Source organism: Talpa occidentalis, unplaced genomic scaffold (assembly GCF_014898055.3).
Source record: "Talpa occidentalis isolate TD23 unplaced genomic scaffold, MPIMG_talOcc4v2.1 talOcc4.13, whole genome shotgun sequence".
NCBI classification, from domain to species: Eukaryota; Metazoa; Chordata; class Mammalia; order Eulipotyphla; family Talpidae; genus Talpa; species Talpa occidentalis.
In genome coordinates, this window is record NW_023601322.1 from 61,377,384 (window position 1) to 61,398,440 (window position 21,057).

A 21,057-nucleotide genomic window follows, 5' to 3' on the forward strand; every position below is an offset into this window, starting at 1 on the left:
TTTTTTTTTTTTTTTTTTTGAATGTGTTGTATTAGTTGTTTCCTGACTTTTACTACTAACAGGTAGTAGTTTGCGGGCAGTCAGGTGGGGGTTGGGAAAGCCAGTCTGGAGCAGTGGGCATTTTACTGTGTGGCTGTGGTGGTTTTTCAGTCCCAAGCCATGACTCCCCTTCCATCAGTAAATCAGAGGGACGGGGGGCCTTGTGTTCGGCAGGGACATCTCCGACATGAGTTGTGGCCTTCCTGATATGCGTTCAGGCCCTTAGCAGCTCCCCTCCCTGTCTGTCTGCTGAATGTCCACTTCTCTATGGTACCACTTCTGAAAATTCAATTTTGGAGCAAGTTCTGTGAGCCAGGTGAGCATCTATAGAACCAGGAGGCCCACTGCAGGAAAAGTGTGTTTAAGGTGGGGTCAGCCCTCTGTGCTCTGGGGAGTAGAGCCCCTAACCCTGTGGACTAAGTACTTTGAAGAATAGAGCAGGCCTCAGACAGCTTTTAAGTGCTTAGGAGAAGACATTTTCTCTGACTGCAGGTTTTCATAAGTCAAAGGCCAGAAAAAAGATCACATGGCTAAGGAGGAATTTGGAAATGACCGAGGAAGAGGATTTCCCCTAGCAAGCTATCTTCTGGTTGAATCATGAAAAGGATTATTTCTCCTCATTATAGGGAATCTTGCTGTTTCAAAGACCTTTTTTCATGGTGCCTTTATTTTAAGGGAAACTAAGGTGAGGAAGTAGCTCTTGATTTATGACTCAAAGATTTGGGGGCCTGAGGTAGAACTCGGTGTTGCCGGCAGAGGGAGCTTGGAGGGCTGAAGCGAACACACATATATATACCTCACTGGCTGGGCTGCGCCTCGGGACGGGTTGCAGTACCAGCCACAACCACCAGATGGAGAAAGAGGCCCGTAGATAAACCAGGTGGCGCGTCCTTTTGTGTACCATCTGCTGCTGTTTCACAGCCCCGGTCCCTCTCGTCCAGCCATGACCTCTTCATGCCATGAATAAATCTCTTAAGGACAAATTGGTTGCACTTGAGAATCCTGAACGGAGAATTCAGCCAGAACATTGTTGCCTAGACCAGCTTTCCATGCTGTAGGGACGACCCCTTAATGCCGTCACCATCTGAGGACGCCTCCCTTTCTTCACTTTTAGGAACTTCCTCAGTGTAGAAATTTCTTGAGATTTCCAAGAGAACTCCCACTATTTTCCTCATTTTGATTTCTGGTACCTTGTTCCTTAAGTTAAATTTATATTTAAATGTGTCCTATTCTACAAAGCACGTCAAAGGGTCCTACACAAATGGTTTAGGAGGAGAACATGACTGAATTGCAATCCTTTCAGACCTTGGGGCATCTCCTGGGGCAGGAGAGCACACCGAACCTTCCTTCTCCCTCCCAGCTTCCTTTTGCTGTCTATCTCTTAACCAGGCCCCTCTCAGGATGCCCTGACTTCCCCCAACCTTCTCTCACTGTTCTTAAGCCCAGATGGCAGTCAGCTGGCCTTCTCTCTGAGGCCTCAGTCTTGGGTAGATGAGAAGGTATTTGTGGGACTGTCAGTCAGACACCAGTAGGGATACTTCTTCTATTTTTAAGTTTTCTAAAAATGACAGGATTGTAGATCTCCTGAAAATGGATTTTCGTCATGGTCCAGTCCTCTTTGGACTTTTTCTTCCTGACTACACCCAGAATCAGGCCTGAGGCCTAAGTCTTCACTCCTCAGCCTGGACTTCTGCTCCCCCTGGAGAAGCCCTTCCCAACAGGGCAGACAATACGTAACTTTAGTTCTTGCAACAATCTTCCCAGGCCCTCTCCCCTGGGAAAGTCCAGTTTGAGCCCCAGATTTACTCAAGGGCTGTCCTGGGCAGCCAGCGTTCATTGTAAGTTCCCTCTTTGGAAAGTGGTGTGTGGGTGTTCAGTTCTGTGTCTGGTGACTATGGACAGACGGTAACTCTCCTGTGATCTGTGGTAGCTACGAGGCAGCTCTGGAACGTAATGAGCTGTTAGGTTTGAACCGTGAAGAAAACTGTGTTTTGAGTTTAGCTGAGATTTAAAAAAAAAAAAAAAAGTTCATCAAGTGACTGTTAATGTAAACCTGGTTATTAAAATAACTGTAAAATTACAGATGTGGTTGTCCAGGCTTCTTCTGTGTGTGGCTTGTCATTTCACCTGAAGTGTTAACATTGCCCAACGAGGCGGAAATGGCTAGTAAGGAGCAGAGCTGATATAAACAGTAATCCTGAAAAATTGGGGAGTGAAGTTACAGGGGAGGGACCCTATCTTTTAAGCTGAGGTTGAGTTTTTGTTTTGATGTCAGAGTTTGAGGGCCACAATTGAAACTTTGGGGAATGACAAATTTTTTTTCTGTGGGTTACTGGTTTTAGCATTAGTGTAAAAGGTATTGCCATTTGGGATAAATCTAGAATCCAGAACAAATGCTGAAAGGTTTATTTTCAGTCAACCCCTTAAAGCACTTTGTCTGCTTCTCCCTGAGAGTGTGGACTCTGAGGAAACGCAAGCTCAGCATTTTCTGAACTATGCTCTTTAAAAAATGGGCGCCAAGGAATCCAGTGAATGTTGGGAAGGATATTCACTATCTACTCCTGAGAGATGTCCAGTTAATATCATCAAGTTAAAGGCTCTGAGAAATCCTATCTATGCCTTTCAAAATGTGTCCAATTCAAGGTTTTCTACTTAAGTTTGAATAGTGAACCTTTTAGTCCTACATGGTCTTTTATATTCCACCAGACCTGAATACTAAACTTTCTTTGATTTAATCCAACTTATGTAGGATATTTCTCACTGCAAACATTAGGCTAGTGTGTGCAAAGAAGAATTCTTCAAGAGTATTTAAAATCTGGTATAAACACAAAGTTCAGGGATGGACTTGGATAGAGTCATGCATAGCTGGATCTAGAATGTTGTTTCTCTCCATCTCCACCCAGCTTAGGACAGTTCTTTCATGTACGAGAAGAGCTGGTCAGCAGCATCTCCAGGTCTTCATTTTACCTGCTGTGCAACTTCAGAATAAGGAGAGAAATTCCCTCAGTGCTGCCAGCCAGAGGCTGATCCTGATTGGTTGGCCTTGGGTCATGTGCTCACCACTGGATTGGTTACTGTGGCCATGAGGCTGGCACTAATTGGCCACAGCTGGTCCCGAGCCCAGCCTCTGAGCCACAGGGACCCTGTGGACTCTCAATTTCCCTAGGAAACCCAATATGTTTCTTTTAAGAGGGGATGGGTGTTGGGCAGGCAAAACCAGCAGATGCCACAGCACCAGTCCTAGAAGCCTGCTGGGTATGAGTGTTCTGCTGGGTGTCTGTGTGCAGGTGGGACAGGTGGGGAAGGGAATGGAGAGGGCAGTCATTTCTGAGTAATTGCTTTTATGTGTGATAAACATGGTCCATCTTGGTTCAGTAGAACGATATCAGTACAGCAGCACAGATTGATGAGGATTGTTGACACACAGCTCAGAAGCCCTATCAAAAGCTGCTTTGAGCACATAAGAATTGTAGTTTGAGGATCAAGACGTGATGATTAAGAAGCTTTTACCATAGTTCCATTTTGTGGCTCAAGATCGACAAAACCCCCCTCCTGCTCACTAGCAAGGCAGCAAGCTCACTCTGCTTCGGGTTTAAGTGTGTTTAAGGGCATGATCGAAGCTTACAATGAACTAAGCTTGCAGGGCTGTAAAAGTGATGAAGCAATTTTTTCAAAAAACAAAGTGAAACATATATGATGACTACATCCCCCACCTCTGCAGGCAGGAGGGTTTCAGGGCTGAGTTACCTCTGACAAGATGGGGGATGAGAACACTAAATAGAAGAACTAGGCTCCTCTGGTTTCAAAGAACTTTCTGGAATCAGCTCTGCTACCATCAAACCTTTCCAAAGGGGGCACCAGTCATGAGCAGGAAACAGATGAAAGGGCCAAAGCAAACTGCAAAAATGAGAACACACACTGAAGATGGCACTCCAGGATGACAAGTCCCACATCCTGTCCTGTGTGCCACTGGCTGCTGAAAACACGACAGGACACATAACACAACTAGACAATGGGGCCTCTGCATGCAGGATGTCAGAGCCCAAGACTTACAAGCACTTACTTGTTTCAGGACAAAGCGAGCAGCACTGGCCTGCTGCTGCTAAGCTATGGGTGTGAGAGATAGCCTGAGGGTCTATTCTCTCCTAAGGCAGAATTTGGTTCCAGCTGGTGAGGTCAGAGCTGCTGTTACTTTCCTGTCCCAGATCATGGACCTTGGAACATCCACCTGTTGCTCTGGTATCTGGAACAGGACAGGAAACAGATGAGGGGTGGGAGGCAGAGTGTGTGGGTTGCCGTGGACTTGAGGTCAAAGTGAAGAGCAAAATCTGGAACAATGGGCTATGCTCTCGCAGTGTGAGTGTTAGATGGGGCGGGGGTGCTAGTTGCTGTGTGTGGATCAGTTTAATTGGGCTGCACCCTTTGGTTACAGAATATCACCTTGAATACCAGCTCGTCTCTGGTGATGGACATTCATCACGGCAAGAATGGAAGTGAGAACAGGTGATCCCGTATGCCCACCGCCCTGCCTTGAAGGAAGACAATTCTTAGACACACAGCTGACAAAGAAGGGCCACTGGCTTACTGTATACAGAAGACATTTAATACATGCAGGCACATGTACATTATGTATATATATGTATTAGCTACAGCTTAATAGAAGATGCCTTTTCCATCCAAGGGCTGCCTGTTCACAACACAGATAACTGAAGTTTGGGTTTTTGACATCAATGTTTTAATAACAGCCAGACATGCCGAGTGTGTAAGGACAGTAATCACAGGTAGACAGAGTACAAAAAGGGTTTTGTGGAGACAGTGCAGGGACGCCTTTACTGAAACAAATTCAGGAATGCTTCTAATGCCTGTTTATTCAGCTTTTGAAGAAGTAAAGCGTCGGCATGCTGCATCCGCCAAGAGCAGCAGTGCCTGTCCCTGCTAGCTCTACTGCCATGCTTGCTCTCTACTGATTTGCTCATCCATCTGATCTAGAAAAGCTATGATGATATAAAGTCTGGTCATTTCTGGTTAAGACTTTCCTGCAGGAAGAAGCCTGACCACTAGTGAATCAAACTGCCCTAGTAGATGGAGCCATGCCCTGTGCTGCTTGTCATCCATTCCTGCCCTGGCTATGTTATATCCTCAGCCCGCATCAGCGCTGCCATCAAAGGGTGTTAGCCATTGGAAGGCATTTCCCTCCTGCATTTCCTTCGCTGTGGTGAGGGTGGCGGCATGGATGCAAGTGTATTTCAACCAGATGCTTCTGGTCTCCCGGACCTATTCAGATTCTTATGCTCTATACCAGCGAGGGTGGAAGCTGGTGGGAGACAAGGATTTCAGGAACCCCAAACCAAAGAATGCAGGAGTCACCGTTTTCTTTAAAATTCTCAGCCCCTGAGTCTGAGATAAGACATGTTCCATGGATAGCATCCTAATTTTCAGCCATTATGGAATAAAACCATAGGATCTGATTTTTTTTTGTGTGTGGGACCCTCACCAGTGGCCAGGGATCGAACTGGCACTACAGAGGCTGCGGGCAGCCTCACAACCCAGCGCTCAACCGCTGCGCCACCAGGGGAAGCCCCATAAGATCTGATTTTGATAGTTAACAGTCACGGTAACAGTTTTGGCAAGCTTATTTTTTGGAAAAGTTTTTTGTCCTGATGTTCAAAATGGTGGTGGCAGGAGGTGGTGGTATCTTTGGTTGTTCTGCATGAATACATTCAATGCTTTCTCTTTTTTTTTAACTAGAAACAGATGGAGGTGGGGTTTTTTTAACCTGCTTAGGGTGGAAGCCCACCTTACCTCTCTAAGGCTGTGCCTTCCAGTCAGGGGGCCCAGGGTTGCTGAAGTATAAATGTCTTCAGCACAGAAGCAGCCCACTGGAAATAAAATCTAGGCATTCAAACTACAGACAGCATATAAATAATACAATTTATGAATTGGGTAGACGTGAAATGGCACAGATGATGAGGGCCTTCCAGCTTGGGGTGGGGGGTCTACTTACACCCCTGCCCTTGGCTGTGTGTTTCTCAGACTCTTCCCCTTGGGATCATATGTACAAGGTCAAGAGGAGGAGGCAGGTGACCGGGTCAGCGCACCTCAGGGCTGGAAGCAAAACTAACGAGAGATGAAAGCTGTTGAACAGCCCTTGACAGGCTGCTTTCCCACATGGACCAGGGTCTGATTGTCCTAGAGTCACTCTTTTCAGTATATCCTCTCTTGTGAAATTGAGTCCATGCAAGCACTTGAGAGTTTATGTTTAGAGAAAAAATAGCCTAGGTAACGTGTGGGAAATACAGAGAAATGGAGACAAACAGAACGAAAGAGCTGGTTTTTAATTCTTAACAAAAGGATGGTTGCTTGTAAAGTAGAGGCACTTTGGACAACTCTGCTGGAAATTCTGGGCACATTAGTACCATGAGGAGAAAAGCCCACATGCCTGGTTCAAGTTCAGCACTGGCTTTCTGCACAACCTTGGTTGCCCTAGTGTCACTTCCCTCCTGCAAAAGGCCTGTGTCAAAAATGGGCATATGTTCTGGTAACTTTTCCACCTGTGTTTCCCTGGTTTCCTAAGTGGGCACCAGTCTGCTTGTCCTTGTTGCCAGCTGACTGCCATCTTGGTGAGACCCTTGGTTCTCCATAAGTAAAGACAAAATGAGGGGATCTGAGTGGCCAGGAAGTGAAAATAATCCCCTCCAACCCTATTCACCTATTGCCTCTGCCCCATGGCATCTGTGGGTTACCAACTCTACTTCTTCTGTCTCAGAAGAATGGAGTTACATCATATGCACATCTCACTTAAGGAAATTAAACTCTGGCAAATAACATACAAAGAAAATGAAAGAGTGAGATATGGATAATATTTTAAATAATCAGGCAGTTGTGACCCCCTCATTGCTATAAGCTGGGGGTCATGCCGTCACTGCTCCCGGATGGGGGCGCGTTCCACGGCCCTGAGATTAATCCTAGCCTAGGAAGCCATGTCCAACACTTCCATTGAACTGATATTAATCAAAATGAGGCTAAAAATAAAAGTAGGAGACAAAATCAGAACAAACCCAAACAATGACTTATTTCTTTATGGATAGGGGTGACTCACCACTGGGCTGTGCTTCATGATGAAAGAAGATTCTCCTTGTGAGTGATTTTTTTTCAGGGTAAATTTTACTGCCTTCCAAGTTTACCTCACATTCAACTTACAATATAATACCTGTGGAAGGTACACTGAGCTCGCCTACAAGGTAGATGTGTGTTTGATGTGACCATATTCTTATCTTCTCTGATAAAGCCCCCCAGGGAACATGCTAGAAGGTGGCAAGTGGCATGCTAGTAGATACTTAACTACTTACTGGGAGTGAGAGAAGAATGCCTTGGTTTGTAGCTTTGGCCAATTCCCTTTGTGTAAATTCTCCCCTGATTGTCAATTCCAGCTTTCCAACTTCACATCACTACAGGATACTGGAAAAGGCCAGCAGACACAAACCAACCTGGGGTATTGACCAAGGACACTCCTTGAAGCCCCTTGTATATCTCTGTTACGGCCGATCTGGCCTCATTCGTTTCTTTCCAAGTGAATTTCTTACTCCTCTTCACTTGGGCTTGGGGATTCTGGTCTCTGTGACAATTTCTAGACCTGAAGAACTATAAATCAGCCCAGTCACCTCGTTAGATCACCCACCTATGTCCATTTGTCACAGTGTAATTTGAAGGCATGGAAAAATAAATCTACATTCAAATATTCTTTTAAAAATAAAAATAAAGGCTGTTTAAAAGAACAATGTTAGCAGTAAGAAGGCAGAGGAGCATGTGTAGTGCAACCATCTCATTGCAGATGACTAAGCTGAAGCAGATAAAGAGGTTAGTTAAGTGACTTGCCCAAGGTCACACAGTTAGTAGTAAAACAAGATCCCAGGAGTGCAGGGACCTTCTTCACTGCGTCACGACACCTCCTTCCAAAGGTGCTCATTTACATCTTCTAAGGTGTGTAGGGAATGGAGAGGTGAGAACTATGGTCACTTCTTCCTGATGCAGAGATCAGAAGTTCCTGGTCTGAGGGCAGAAAGTGTTCAAGGAGATGATACTGAGGACTTCACAGGGTACTATTCTGTCCATCCTCTTCTTGTGGGTCTTTGGTTTGTTCCAAGGCTAGATTTGCTTGTCTTTTATTAAAGTCCCTTTTTACTCTTGAAAGAAAAAGAAAAGGGAAATTTATTCATTGAAATGAAGAAAGGATTTAAGCCCTTGAAGTGATAGCATTAAACCCAACAATTTATAAGGAGGCCTGAATCAGAGGAGCTTAGAAACATCATTGATTTAAGGGCCAATGTTCCAATTCTTCTGTCCTTCCCATAATCAGAAAGCTGATGCTAAACTAATTTACCTATTGGAATGTTTGAGATTTCTTACAATAAAAAAAGGTTTCTGAGATTTCCAAATTTTCTATTATGGATGGGCATCATTTTTGTAATGAGAAAGAAGATTTTCAAGTATATAAAGGCTCTGCAGGGCCTCCCCGGTGGCGCAGTGGTTGAGCGCTGGGTTGCGAAGCTGCCCGTGGCCTCTGCGGCGCCGGTTCGATCCCCGGCTGCTCCCTGGCCACCGGAGGAGGGTCCCGCATGGCGCGCAGACCTCTCCTGCCGCCCGCTGCTCCCCTCAGCAGTGTACTTCGGTCCTTCTGCCTGCTCTGCTCCCTGCTCTGGCTCTGGTGAATTCTCTCACCCTCCCACGCTTCTGACTGTACCCAGTGTATGTATAAACAAAACAAACAAATAAATAAATAAATAAATAAAAAAAACAAAAAAAAAAAAAAAATAAAAAAAAAATAAAGGCTCTGCAAGTAAATTCTGGCTGAACAACCCACCAGGGGCTGGGCCACTCTCCAGGAATGACTTACTTTTCTCTGTTGAAAATGATGAACTCCTTCTGGACAGATTCCAGATGCTTTTGAAGAAGGCACATCTTCCAGGTGACCATTGGGGGGAAAGGAGGTGTAGTTAGCAAGCAAGAGAGAATCCTCTAATAGCCAATGACCTACTGAGTGTCTATTGACTGCAAGCCCTGGTATGTCCTCAGGATGGGTGCTACTGACAGTCCATGGCAGGAAGGAGGCCCTACCCAGGATGACAGGAGCAAGTGAAGACACAGCAAAAGAACCCAACACCTCCACACTCTGCTCCCCACAATGAGCCAGCAAGGAAGAACTACCTGCCTTATACTTCATGAATTTGATTCCTTTCAACCACTCACCCCAAGAAGAAACCATGGCTTTGAGCTGAGTGGAGACAAGGATTGATTTAGCTGGTTCCCTCCTTGCTTCTCACCTCCTGGCCCCCGTGTGAAAGGTTGGCAGTTCTAGTTGGATTTCACGAATGAACTAGTAACATCTTCCATGCTGAACTTGGATAGAAAGCTCTCCTCAACACCTGAGCTGGGGTGGCTTAACTGTACTTAAGCGGCGGTGAACCCCATGTTTATTGTGGCTTTCTCTCACACACATACAAAATACTGACTTTGAATTCACTCACTTTCAACATCTGTTGATGACTGTTCACCTGAGTGAGAAAATTTAGCCTCAAAAAAATATCAGGTCCAGGAAAGTGCCAGACCCAGAGCAAATGCTCTAATAGTCTGTCACAAAATACTTCCAAAGTATAGCTGATGAAAACATTCTCCTCTGAGAATAAAATAATTAAATAATTAATTAATTAAATAATTACTGGAGAGTTTGCTTTCTGCCCCAGACAAATGCTTAAGTTGACAGGAAAGGAAACTATAAAAAAAGGAACTATCAGAGAAGGGAGAAGGGGAAAAAAAGAGGAAAAGCAGGAAGACTCTGCTATACCTCATACTTCTCAAAATGGGGTGTTTGTAACCCAGAGGGTCCCAGTGTCAGTAATGGAGAGCAGGGGGTACTGGGGTAAACATTCTGCTAGAGTCTTAAACCAACTTTACTCCAAGATTCGAGAAAATATCTTAACATCAAAATATACTCACTATATAAATATATAAACATAATAAAATATTTTAATATATATGCTTATGTTTTATATACATATGTGATGTATTATACTTGATTATGTAGTTATTTACATACTATTATACATATATAAATAACATAGTTTATATGTATATGTTTATAACAGACAACATGTATAAAGACAAAATATATGTATATAAACATGTTCAATGCTTGATAAAATATAATGGAAAATATCATTAATATTTTCAAAATTTTAACACTAAAATCAAGTTTATAGTCAAATAAAATAAAATCCACATTTTCCCCCTTTCTCCTATAATTCTGTTTTATTTAAACACAGGCAGAGAAAGGATACTCGGGAGTTTATGACTTGGCACTGCAGACTCTTTGAGTCCTGCTCCTGGCCCTTGAAGGGGTCCCGTTCACAGGACAGGTTTGCATATCTTTCCTGTGCTTTTGGTGGAAAATTTTAGAAGTTCAGCTACATGGGAGGGGAAAGAGGAGTAGCCAAAAAGGAAACATGAGTGAAAGGAGTGCGTGTGTGCAGGCTCGGGGTAGAGGTGGGGAGAGGATGTGGCAGAATGGAGGGGCAAATGTATCTTATGTGACTGAGAAGGGATTGAAATGTGGCAAAAATCCTAAAACTTCCTCCCCAGGGAACAGCAGAGCAATCTGATTAAGCTAGTGTAAACGGAGGTGTGCTGGAAAGATTTGGAGCAGATAGAAATCCCAGCAGGCAAAAAGTCAGGACTGAGGCCCTTTGCCCCAACAGCAGACAGACCAGGTGGTGCACCCGCCATCTTGGTTCTATACCTTACAGATGTGAGCAGAGAGGGAGAAAGCAGAGAATATTTTGGAAGCTAAGAAAGAGCAGAGGCAGATCTCATGAAAATGAACAAGAACCACGGAAAGGAAAAGACTTAAGAACTCAGAGGAGTGGAGATGTAGACGCAGCAACAGCCAAAACATTTGCCAGGTGCTGTTAACATGTCCTGAAGTGACACCAGTGTTACCACCGTTTCACACACAAGGGAGCTAAGTCACAGGGGAAAGGAAGCTCTTAGTGCTTGTACTCTTTATAGTCACATCCTGAATTCTAGAACAGTGGATCTCAACTTAAGCTGCATATTTAGAGTCAGTCACCGGAAGAATTTTTAAAATACCCCCAGATTTAGATGCAATTGGTCCTGGGTGGGACCCAGACACCAGTCTTTTTTAAAAGCTCCCCAGATGGTTCCAGGATGACACTAAGTTTGGGAACGACTCTGCAGAGACCTAGAGGAGGAGGGGCCCATGGGGTGACAGGGTGATGAGCGCTCAGCATCTCAGAAACCCACACCTCAGTTGACAGCTAATGCACCACAGTCAGGGCGCTAAACGCCCGCTGACATCATCTTGTTTCCTTGCTAGGTCAATTGTAGGATGAAATGCCTATCACTACTCCTATACTTTATTTTTTTTAAGATTTATTTTTATTTATTTATGCATCCAAGAAATGGGGTGTAGGTCAGAGGTGCTGGTAGGGGGGCAAGAGAATTCATCAGAGACAGAGTGGGGAACAGAACAGGCAGATTGACTGAAATACACTACTGTGGGGAGCAGCGGGTGAGACAGGAGAGGTCTGCTGCGCCATGTGGGTAGTTCCCTGGCAGGGGACCGAACTCAGGCTGCGGTGGCTAGTGATAGCTTGATAGCATTGAGACTTTAATTCCTGCACCACCAGGGAGGCCCTACTCCTCTATTTTATATAAAGGAATTAATGCTTACACAGGTTATATGACTAAAGCATGAAATCATAACATTTTAGACAATCAGGAAAGTAAGTAACCTCTATAAACACCACACCTTATCAAGGCAAGAACGCACAGGAGATGGCAGCTCTCAGTGGAGAGGAGGGAAGTACACTGTCTAATTGATATTTTAAAATCTCTCAACGGTCAACTCTCCCTTCGCTCCTGCCTTGGGTATGTGAGCAGTGACTGTAGAACGGGACCAGCATTGCAGATTGTGATATACTCTGTCTTCTAACAGGCCCATCTGAACTTTTTCCCATCTCGTAAGTGTGGGGCTTTCCAAGCCCCCCTGGTTCAACTCACTACTCCAGGTCCTCACCTGGAGACACCACAGATCCTTCTGACTGTGGGTGAGAGGAGCCCATCACAAGGTAAGAAGGAGAAAATGCCCTTTTCTTTACAGTTGTAAGAACATAAAGGTCTGTATTACTGCAGTGGAAATAGATGATGGCACACATTTCTAAAAAAAATCTCTTGTAGGGAGGCCTCCCTGGTGGCATATGTGTTAAGTCTCAGCACTATTACCTCTGCAGCCTGAGTTCGATCCCTGACTAGGGCCCCAACCCACATGGCACAGCAGACCTCTCCTGTCTCGCTCACTGCTCTCCTTGGCAGTGTATTTCAGTAGATCTGCCTGTTCTGCTCCCCACTGACTCTGTCTCTGGTGAGTCCTCTCACCCCTGGGCACCTCTGGCCTTCACCCCAATTCTTCTATGCATAAATAATAAATCTTAAAAAAAAAAAAACCCTTGTAGGGCCTCCCTGGTGGTGCAGGCAGTTGGGCGCCGCACTGTGAGGCTGTGTGCAGCTTCTGCAGCTTGGGTTCAATCCCGGCCAGCCAGGGAGAATCCCACATGGTGAATCAGACCTCTCCTGTCTCGCCTGCTGCTCCCCCCAGCAGTGTATTTCGTCAGTCTGCCTGTTCTGTTCCCCACTCTGACTCTGGTGAATCCTCTCACCCTCCCATGCATCTGGCCTGTACCCCAGTTCTTGTTTAAATAAATAAATCTTTAAAAGAAAAATCCCTTGTAAACTTGGGCGTCAGAGATGTTGGCAAAGCCTGTGGAAGTGAATCCTACCTTCTAGCACATCTAGGATGCTGAATGGATCTCTTCGTTAATAATATGTTGGGCTGGCCAAATTCATATTTATATCCCTTTCCCCAAAGAGGCAAGTACCTTAAATTATTTTTGCACATTCAGAAAGACATCAGAGGCAAAAAGGTAAAAAAGGTAAAAAAAGTAAAAAAGAAAAAAAGAAAACAGCTCTACTAGACTTCTTATTTAACAAAGCGATTGGGAGCCCACTCATTTCAATGTCTATGAATGAGCACTGGCCATATGCCTGGCCATATGTGTTGTATAAAAATACACAAAAAATTTATGCCCCCAGATTTATTCCCTAAGAATTAAATAGCAAACAGCTTGACATGCTTGGTTAGGTATTGTCAGAAACATAAATTCATTATGCAGATGGGAGTTTGAAGAGAGAATAATTTCCTCTATGAATTTTCTAACCCATTCATAAATATGGCTGTCTCTCTCTCTGTCTCTATAAATATATCTCCATCAATTTTGTTTGAAAATATTATATTTGAGTTTTTCCTCATACTCAAAATAGGCAATTAAGGATTATCCCCCTTAATAAAGCTTTTTAGAACACACACACACATACACACAACCCAAACAACTCTCTCTCTCTCTCATCTCTCTACAAAATGATTTAACCAAAAGGACTGACTGCATAAACCATCAGGTCCATAGAATATTTAACGTACATCTTTAAATGGAAATAATGATTCTATTACTACAATTAAGTAGGATTAAAAATGCTAAAAACTGTCCATTTTAATGAAGTACCAAGTGGAAAAATGGACGCACACATGGGGGTTGACTCAGTGGGCTCCCTGGGAAAGCTCTCTCCCCCCAGGAAACAGGGGTAACAGTTGAATATCATGAGACAGTGTGATGCTACAGTACTGACCACTGGCCTCTTTTCCAGGCCTGTGACCTGACTGAATTTCCTTGCCAACACTTGGGTCTTTCCTACCATGGGACCCTGTGTGGTCATAGATCAGGGGGACCTTGAGCTGCAGAGGGACAGGACTGGAGACTTCCTGTAGCTGTCATGGCTACTACTACAGCAGACACTTGTTAGATTTGACTAGAGGAGTGAGCTGCCTTGTGAATCAGACTGGAGGGGTCTGGAACAAGCAGTGACTCGGGCAGCTTCTCCTCAGTCCCAAGCTGCAGCTCTCTGGGGAACTGGCATCCTCAGGGTGATACCCCCACACTGAGTGTGTCCAGCAGCTTACCTGAGATGAATCACACTTCCGCATCTCCTCCTTCTTCTTTGCCAGACGCTTCTTTTTCTTGTGAAGTGGTTTGGACTCCAAGATCATTTCTTCAAGTTCAAAGGTGGGGTCACAATTCAGCCTCCCTTTCTGCAACAAAGACAGGCAGCTTGTTCTTCAGACCGTTTATGATTCTAAAAATATCCCAGACTGAACCCCACACTAGAGCTGGCCAAGGACAATGGGCCGGGATCCCCAATTTAATTTTAGATAAATTATCACCAGTGCTATTGTTCATGGTCTGAGATGTTAATTTTTTTGTTGTTGTTCAAACTCCCAACAAGCCCTCCATGAGTTAGGAAAGAAATCAAATGACAATTATTTTCCTGAATTTTCAGGTTTGGGTTTATGCTTCTCCAAGTGTGTTCTAACAATTCTGTAGTTCAGAATCACCCAGTTCTTTGCTCTGACTCCCAGTTTCCCAGGAAGCTCCCAAATTGGTGTTTGTCAACCCAAAACCCCATAGTTGCATTCCCACAAGCTCCCAGATGATTCAGATTCATGATGAATCAGACACCTGCTTTCACTTGAGGCAGCACCAACAGCTAGTCACATAAGAGATGCTGGGAAAGAAGCACCCTAAGTGCTGCCTGGACCCCAAAGTGTCAGCTGTCAAAGTGGCTCAAGCTGTTCCCTAGGACCTGGCCGGATGGCCAGGTAAGATCCTGCCCCAGCTTCCTATCGATCCCTGAGGTACTGACTCCCCAGCTGAGTGCCACCACCCTGCCTCCCATAGTGGTCACGTGGCACACTCACGCCTCTCCCACCCAAGTGCTCACCTAGGGTCTCACACTCCCACAGCTGGTACTTTGCTGGTTTGAGGAATAGCAGACTCTGCCTGATCTCTGCAGCCTCACTGGTCTGCCAAACTACACGCAACTGAATGTCTAAACTGAGGCTGTGAGCAGAGAAGGAGCCAGAACCCAGGGCCAGTGGTCTGCAGGGGCCCCACATGTGGCTGTCAGGTCTTCGTTTCCTGGGGACAGTTTCTCTGCTATTAGTCATTATGAATAAGTCTCTAATGAGAGAGCGTGGAATCTCCCCAGGCTCCCTAGTACTCGGGATTTTGCTTGGCACCAGAAGTTGCTGCTGAGGAAGCTAAATGTAGAGTCAGGCAAGGAGCCTCTCACCAGGACAGAAATCTTGGTAGGAGGGTATCTGCTGAAAACAGCAGGCAGACATTATGGCCAGATTAGCATAACCAGCTAGACCACCTTGACAGGAAGTTAAGGGTTAACAGGAAATAGAGATAGGATGTTTCCATCAGCAGCAACAGAGATAGGATGTTTCCATCAGCTGGGCCCCCTGGCAACAGCTCCTATTCACTGCCCCCGGGCTTGTGTCAGACCATTATGCATCCCCAGTCCACATCCCCCCACCACATTCCTCCATACATTCCTCCACAGACTTACCCACCTTCCCTGATCTGAGCCCCAATAAAAGCGAGACTTGCCATGGGAGAAGGTGTTACATCTCCTGAGCGAGATGTGGCTCCTCTGGGTGTCTCTCTCTCTCACTACTTGGACTTCGAGTTATTTTTCACTCTGTTCCATGCTGCTCCCAAGATTGCCACACCCCAGGCGACAATAGAAGGCCAGAGAAGAGGGGCGGATGATGAGAATAAATCCCTCACCCCAGTCCCAACAGTTCCCAATCCATTGCCTCAGAAACCATAGATACAAGTTTCTCCATCTCTGGAATCAGAGAAAATGTTTTATTTTGCAATGAGCAGATTCGTAGTAAAGTCTGTTGGTAGGACTAGGGCTCCTTCTGAGGAAAGCACGATGCCAGGGTGCTTAGGAACCGGAGCTCCAGGTCTGGGTTAGAACCCTGGCTTGGCCTCTTGCTGGTGGTGTGACCTCTGGGGACACACTTGCCCTGTGCGTGCCCCTTCCCTCACCTGTACACAGGCATTCGGGCTATGTAATAGCACCAGCGTGGTGCCAGGCAGGTATGTACTGGGCACACGGGGAACATGCCCCACCAGAGAGTGACTGGATTGTTAGGAATGACTCACGTTAGGGATGAAACCTGGAATGAGCCTTTTCTGCAAAACTGCATCCCAGTTGGTGTCGTTCATATACGGGAAGTTCTGAACGTGGGACAAGTGAGAAAACCGTTGGTCTGGATTAGGCTCCAGAAGCTGCCAATGGAATGAGAGTGTCAAGGTCAGTGGGAAGGTCAAAAGAGAGGGCAAAAACCCATACAAGTTCTCTCTAAATGTTGTCAAGTGTGGGGCCAAAGGAAGGAAGACCGTGACCCCCTTCCGAGCCTCCCAAACAGATAAGGCAGAGGCCTGTCTAGGATGAATCTTGAGTTGGCTTTTGCAATGTGCTGAGTGAAAAAGCCTTTTTTTTTTTTTTTTTACTGAGGCAAACCTATCTTTGATTCCTGATTCTCCTACTTGCCAACTATGGGTCTAACACAGGGTACTCATCTATTAAAAGGGATAATTGCCTATTTCATATGGTTGCAGCTTAGATAAATGAGCAAAATCAAATTATATATAAAGTGCCTAATAGTTGACCTGCTTTTATTAGGAATGAGAATTCACCAGTTTCTACAAATGAAATAGATCTCCCACTAAAAATTTTAGGTGCTTTTACAGCTAATAAAAATATATTGGGGTGACACAGATAAGAGGTAATGAAGATTACTGTTATAGTTCTGGGTTTTACTAACTGGGATTAAAGATTCCTTCCCCCTCCCCTAGGCACCCTAGAGCCAATATCAGCCCAATCCACTGGCTCCAATGATAAGTATCAGTTGCCCTTGGGAAACCTCCTTAAGGTCACAGCCTAGGGGCCTCAGGGTATAGTCTTGGGGTGAAGAGGGCTCTCTTGGAACTGAGGAAAATTTGTTGATGGGAAATGATCCCCTATTCTTCACCTTTGACCTCCCCAATGGCAGGATCCTATTGCAAAGCAGAGCAGTTCGCAGCAAAGACAAGAGACATGTGTTTGAATCCACAGCTCAGAAGTTGTTTCCTATGACCAGCCACACTCATGTAATTTTCTCCCAGAAAAAAAAAAAAAAAAAACAAAACCCAGTTCACCTCTTTGGGTTCCTCATTCTTTCTTCCACATACCCTTTAAAACACTATTGAGTTCCAAATCTTTCTATTCTTAATCTTTTGGGTGAACACAGGCACCTTAAAAATTGGATAAAAGCTATGAACCTTGTTTATTCAAATGCCAGATTTTAGCCCCTGCCACGTTCTGTGTTAGACCCTGAGCATACCGGGGTGAACAGGTGGACAGGCCCTGCGATGTGGCTTACGGAAATGATCCTTAACCCAAGCGCCGCATGCATGTAATGGAAGATTTCCAATTGGGAAAGTGCCAGGAAGGACAGACAATGCTGACTGAGCTGCAGCGAGGGAGGCTCGCCAAGGAGGTGATACTTGAGCGGGAGGTCCCAGGCAGCGCTTCTCAAGCTGTCTGTGTAGATGGGCCAGTTATTTTTCTTTGATTGTTCATTTGTTTGCATTTCTACCCCCATGGAGACTGACGTGGCATTGCTGTACATGGCTAGCATGCAACTCCACACTGTATGCAGCTTGTGATTTGAGTCTGACATCACCAAGTAAACTTAAACCCTGTTCATTAATATGAGTCCACCAACCATATGTTTAGAGGCATCAGTGATATCAAGTTGTTATAAAAGCTTTGCCCACACTTGTCATGGACCTATAGGAAAGAATTCATGGGCTTGAATCAGTCAGTGAATCACACTGAATAGTACTGATCTAAAGGAGGGAGCCTGGAGAACTGGGATGTGGCGATGTTCCAGACAAAGGAACTAGCATGTGTAAAGGCCCTGTGGTGAGGGAATACAAGTGTGAAGTGGGAGAGCTGGAGAAGAGAAATGAATGAGGCTCCAGAGCTAACTGACAACTTTATGCCAAACAAATTATCTTGATCTTTATCTTGAAACAGCAGGAAGACAATGAACTTTGTTTTGAACAGATTGCTATGGGGAAGGGGAGAACAGAACGGAATGTGTTAACATTTATAGGGGCAAACCAGTTATAAGACAAGACTTGATAACATTAGGATCATGGAGGTGTAGTGTGGACATGGAGAGAAGTGACAGAGTCAGATTCAGAAGATACTTAAAAGGCAAAATTATAGTACTTGGTGGTGTGGTGGTGATGTCTGGTATATGAATAATGATGATGAGTGGGGAGGCCAGTCATGGGTGTGGTGGTGATGTCTGGTATATGAATAATGATGATGAGTGGGGAGGCCAGTCATGGAATGAAAAAATCCAAGAAATAATGAAAGGTCAAGAACTCCTTTTTGAACATTGAGATTGAGATGGATTTGGGAGATCAAAAGTACAGGAGAGTTGCCTTAAACGAGTCATGTATTTGAAAGCTGTTAGCTACACACCCCACTCCGGACATGTCCATCATCACGACCTACTCCAGTCATGGCTTTTGACCTCAAGCCAGAGAGCACCCCTCTGTTTATCACCCCCTATTGTGATGAGGTCCTCCTTACCTTTTTAAGAAGTGACACCATCTCCTGGGACCAGGCAGCAGGGTAAGCCACAATAGCTGTCTCAAACATGTGTGCAATTTCCTTGCTGGAAGTACTGGAGCGAATGTGATATGGTCTCTTTGGGAAGAGAAAATGTCTTTATTTTTATTGGGTAAATGAAAAAAAAAAAAAAAAAAACATTGTGCAAATGTTTCCAAGCTCAATTTTCAACCAGTAAAAATCTCAGTATAGTTTTTAATCCTCCCAGATGAATGTCACGTTGCCATATGAATATATGGTCAGTTTTGCCAGACTTCCCACTTAAAAAAGTACCAGAAATCTAGTTGCTTATGAAATCGCAGAATTTTTAGAGTTGGTAATGTGCTGAGCCAAACAAAACTTTTCTGTGGGCTATATTCGTGAACTCTGAGATGCTAATTTGGAACTGTGTCGTAAAATAAACTATATCTCTTTACATAAACTTTTGAACAAGCAAAAGGAAGTGCCCCCCCCCCCCCTCCCCCCCCCCCCCCCCCCCCCCCCGCCTGACATAAACCCATTATCTAAGTGCTGATTATAAAGTCAGAGTCTTACTATATACCTCTTTCCACTTGTTGGAAGCACAATGAATTCATGCAGGACAGACATTTACCCAGAAAACTTGAAGCCAGGGTCCAATTGCTTTGAGGTTCTATAGAGTGGGGTAGCAAATTTATGAGGATGCAGAAGTAGTTTTACTTCTGAGAGAACCAGGTTTGTCTGTAGTTTTAACTTTGGGGAAAGAATCAAATGACATTGTTACATTTTTCAGAGTTATCCACTAGAGGGCAGCATTTACCTATATTAATTTCTTGATGGCCTAAGGAATTTTTTTTTCCCCCCTAGTATGTGATGATGTGCTTTTTTTTTTTTTTTCACGTGTCTTTTGACCATCTGTGTATCCTTGGAAAAGTGTATGAAGTATTCATATCTTCTGCTCATTTGTGATTGGGTTTATTGTTGAGTTCGATTCTTTATAAAGTAACTGATTTTTTTTAATGTAGCTCTGTATAAATCAGATTGAGGTCTATTTTCTTTCTTTTGTGTTTTTCCCTACACCCAACCATCCATTCACATACCCCATCTTCCTCCCTCTCCTATCCCTTCCACTGTTTTCCCCTACTTCCTCTGGAAACCATTATCTTCTTTCTGCTAAGTTCAAATTTTTATTCCTTCTACCACTTGTGTGTAATTGTTCTTGGGGTATATATATTCTGCAGATGAATGAAACTGTCTAAAACCTGTCTTTCACTTTTTGACTGATTTCACTCAACATAATCATCTCAAGAGCCATCCACTTTGTTCCAAATGCTATGTTTCACTTTTCTTCATGGCTGTATAATATTCCATTGAATATATGCTCCACAGTTTCTCTATTCATTAATCTGTTGAAGGATGCTTGGGTTGGTTCCATAATTTGACAACTGTAAACAATGCTGCTATGTACAGAGGTGTAGATAGATCTTCCATATTAGATTGTTCATGTTATTGAGATATTATCTTATAGCAGTATTACTGGGTCATATGGAATTTCCATTTTTGCTTTCTTGAGAAATCTCCTTACTGTTTTCCACAGGGGCTGCACCAGCTTGCATTCCCACCAACAGTGGATGACAGTGTCTTTTTTGCAGCAACCTTGCCAATATCTGTTAGCCCCATTCTTTTTGATATGGGCCATTCTCACAGGGGTGAGGTAGTATTTCAGTGTGGTTTTAATTTGCATTTCTCTTATAATAAATGATGTTGAACATTTTTTTCGTATGTCTATAGGCCATCTGAATGTCTTAAAGGAATTTTCAGCCCTGAGATTTTCTCTCCTTTATGTGAACTGTGAGCTACTACAGCCAAACATTATGTCATACTAACATTTTTTTCCATGGGACCTAGTTCCTAGTAAGTGTTCACTATATGTTTGTTGAATGAACAAAAACTTTCATGTTAGTTTAACCAACACTAGGACAGTAAAATATGGATATGCACATTTACCAAGGGTATGGTCCTTCTGAAATAATACTAATAAATATGAGCATAATGAGATAAATTGGGAGTAATGAAGAGTTTCATTTCCCTATCCCCCATGGTAAATAATTATTAAAAGGTAATATTACGTGATTCCATATTTGAAATTTAAGGCAAAAGAATCTGAGTGTTAAATCGAATCACTCAATTCCTTCATCTAGAAGATGAAGCTACGTCATCTGTAAATTGAGCCACCTCATGAGATTATAAGGAAATTAAAGACATAATACATATTAAATTTTCAATAGGATGGTTAATAAGTATTAGACATAGTGCAGGAGATGTATTTTATATGATTGACACAGGGTAAAAAGGGTGAATATAAAGGTGGATAGTGAACAAGAAGATGTA

The 21,057-nt window shown here is 44.0% G+C and overlaps 1 protein-coding gene across 1 annotated transcript in view; it reads right to left on the reverse strand.

Moving 5' to 3' along the window:
• Positions 1-4,631: 4,631 nt before the first annotated feature.
• The window catches only part of STK32A (serine/threonine kinase 32A), a 122,186-nt gene continuing 105,760 nt past the window's right edge, over positions 4,632-21,057 (reverse strand). Inside the window, exons 9-13 of the mRNA XM_037509002.2 lie at positions 18,670-18,786; positions 16,182-16,307; positions 14,126-14,254; positions 8,933-8,997; positions 4,632-8,222 (exon numbers count right to left, since the gene is read on the reverse strand). Coding sequence (XP_037364899.1) covers positions 8,129-8,222; positions 8,933-8,997; positions 14,126-14,254; positions 16,182-16,307; positions 18,670-18,786 — 531 coding nt within the window. The 3' untranslated portion in view covers positions 4,632-8,128. The remainder of the gene's footprint in view (positions 8,223-8,932; positions 8,998-14,125; positions 14,255-16,181; positions 16,308-18,669; positions 18,787-21,057) is intronic.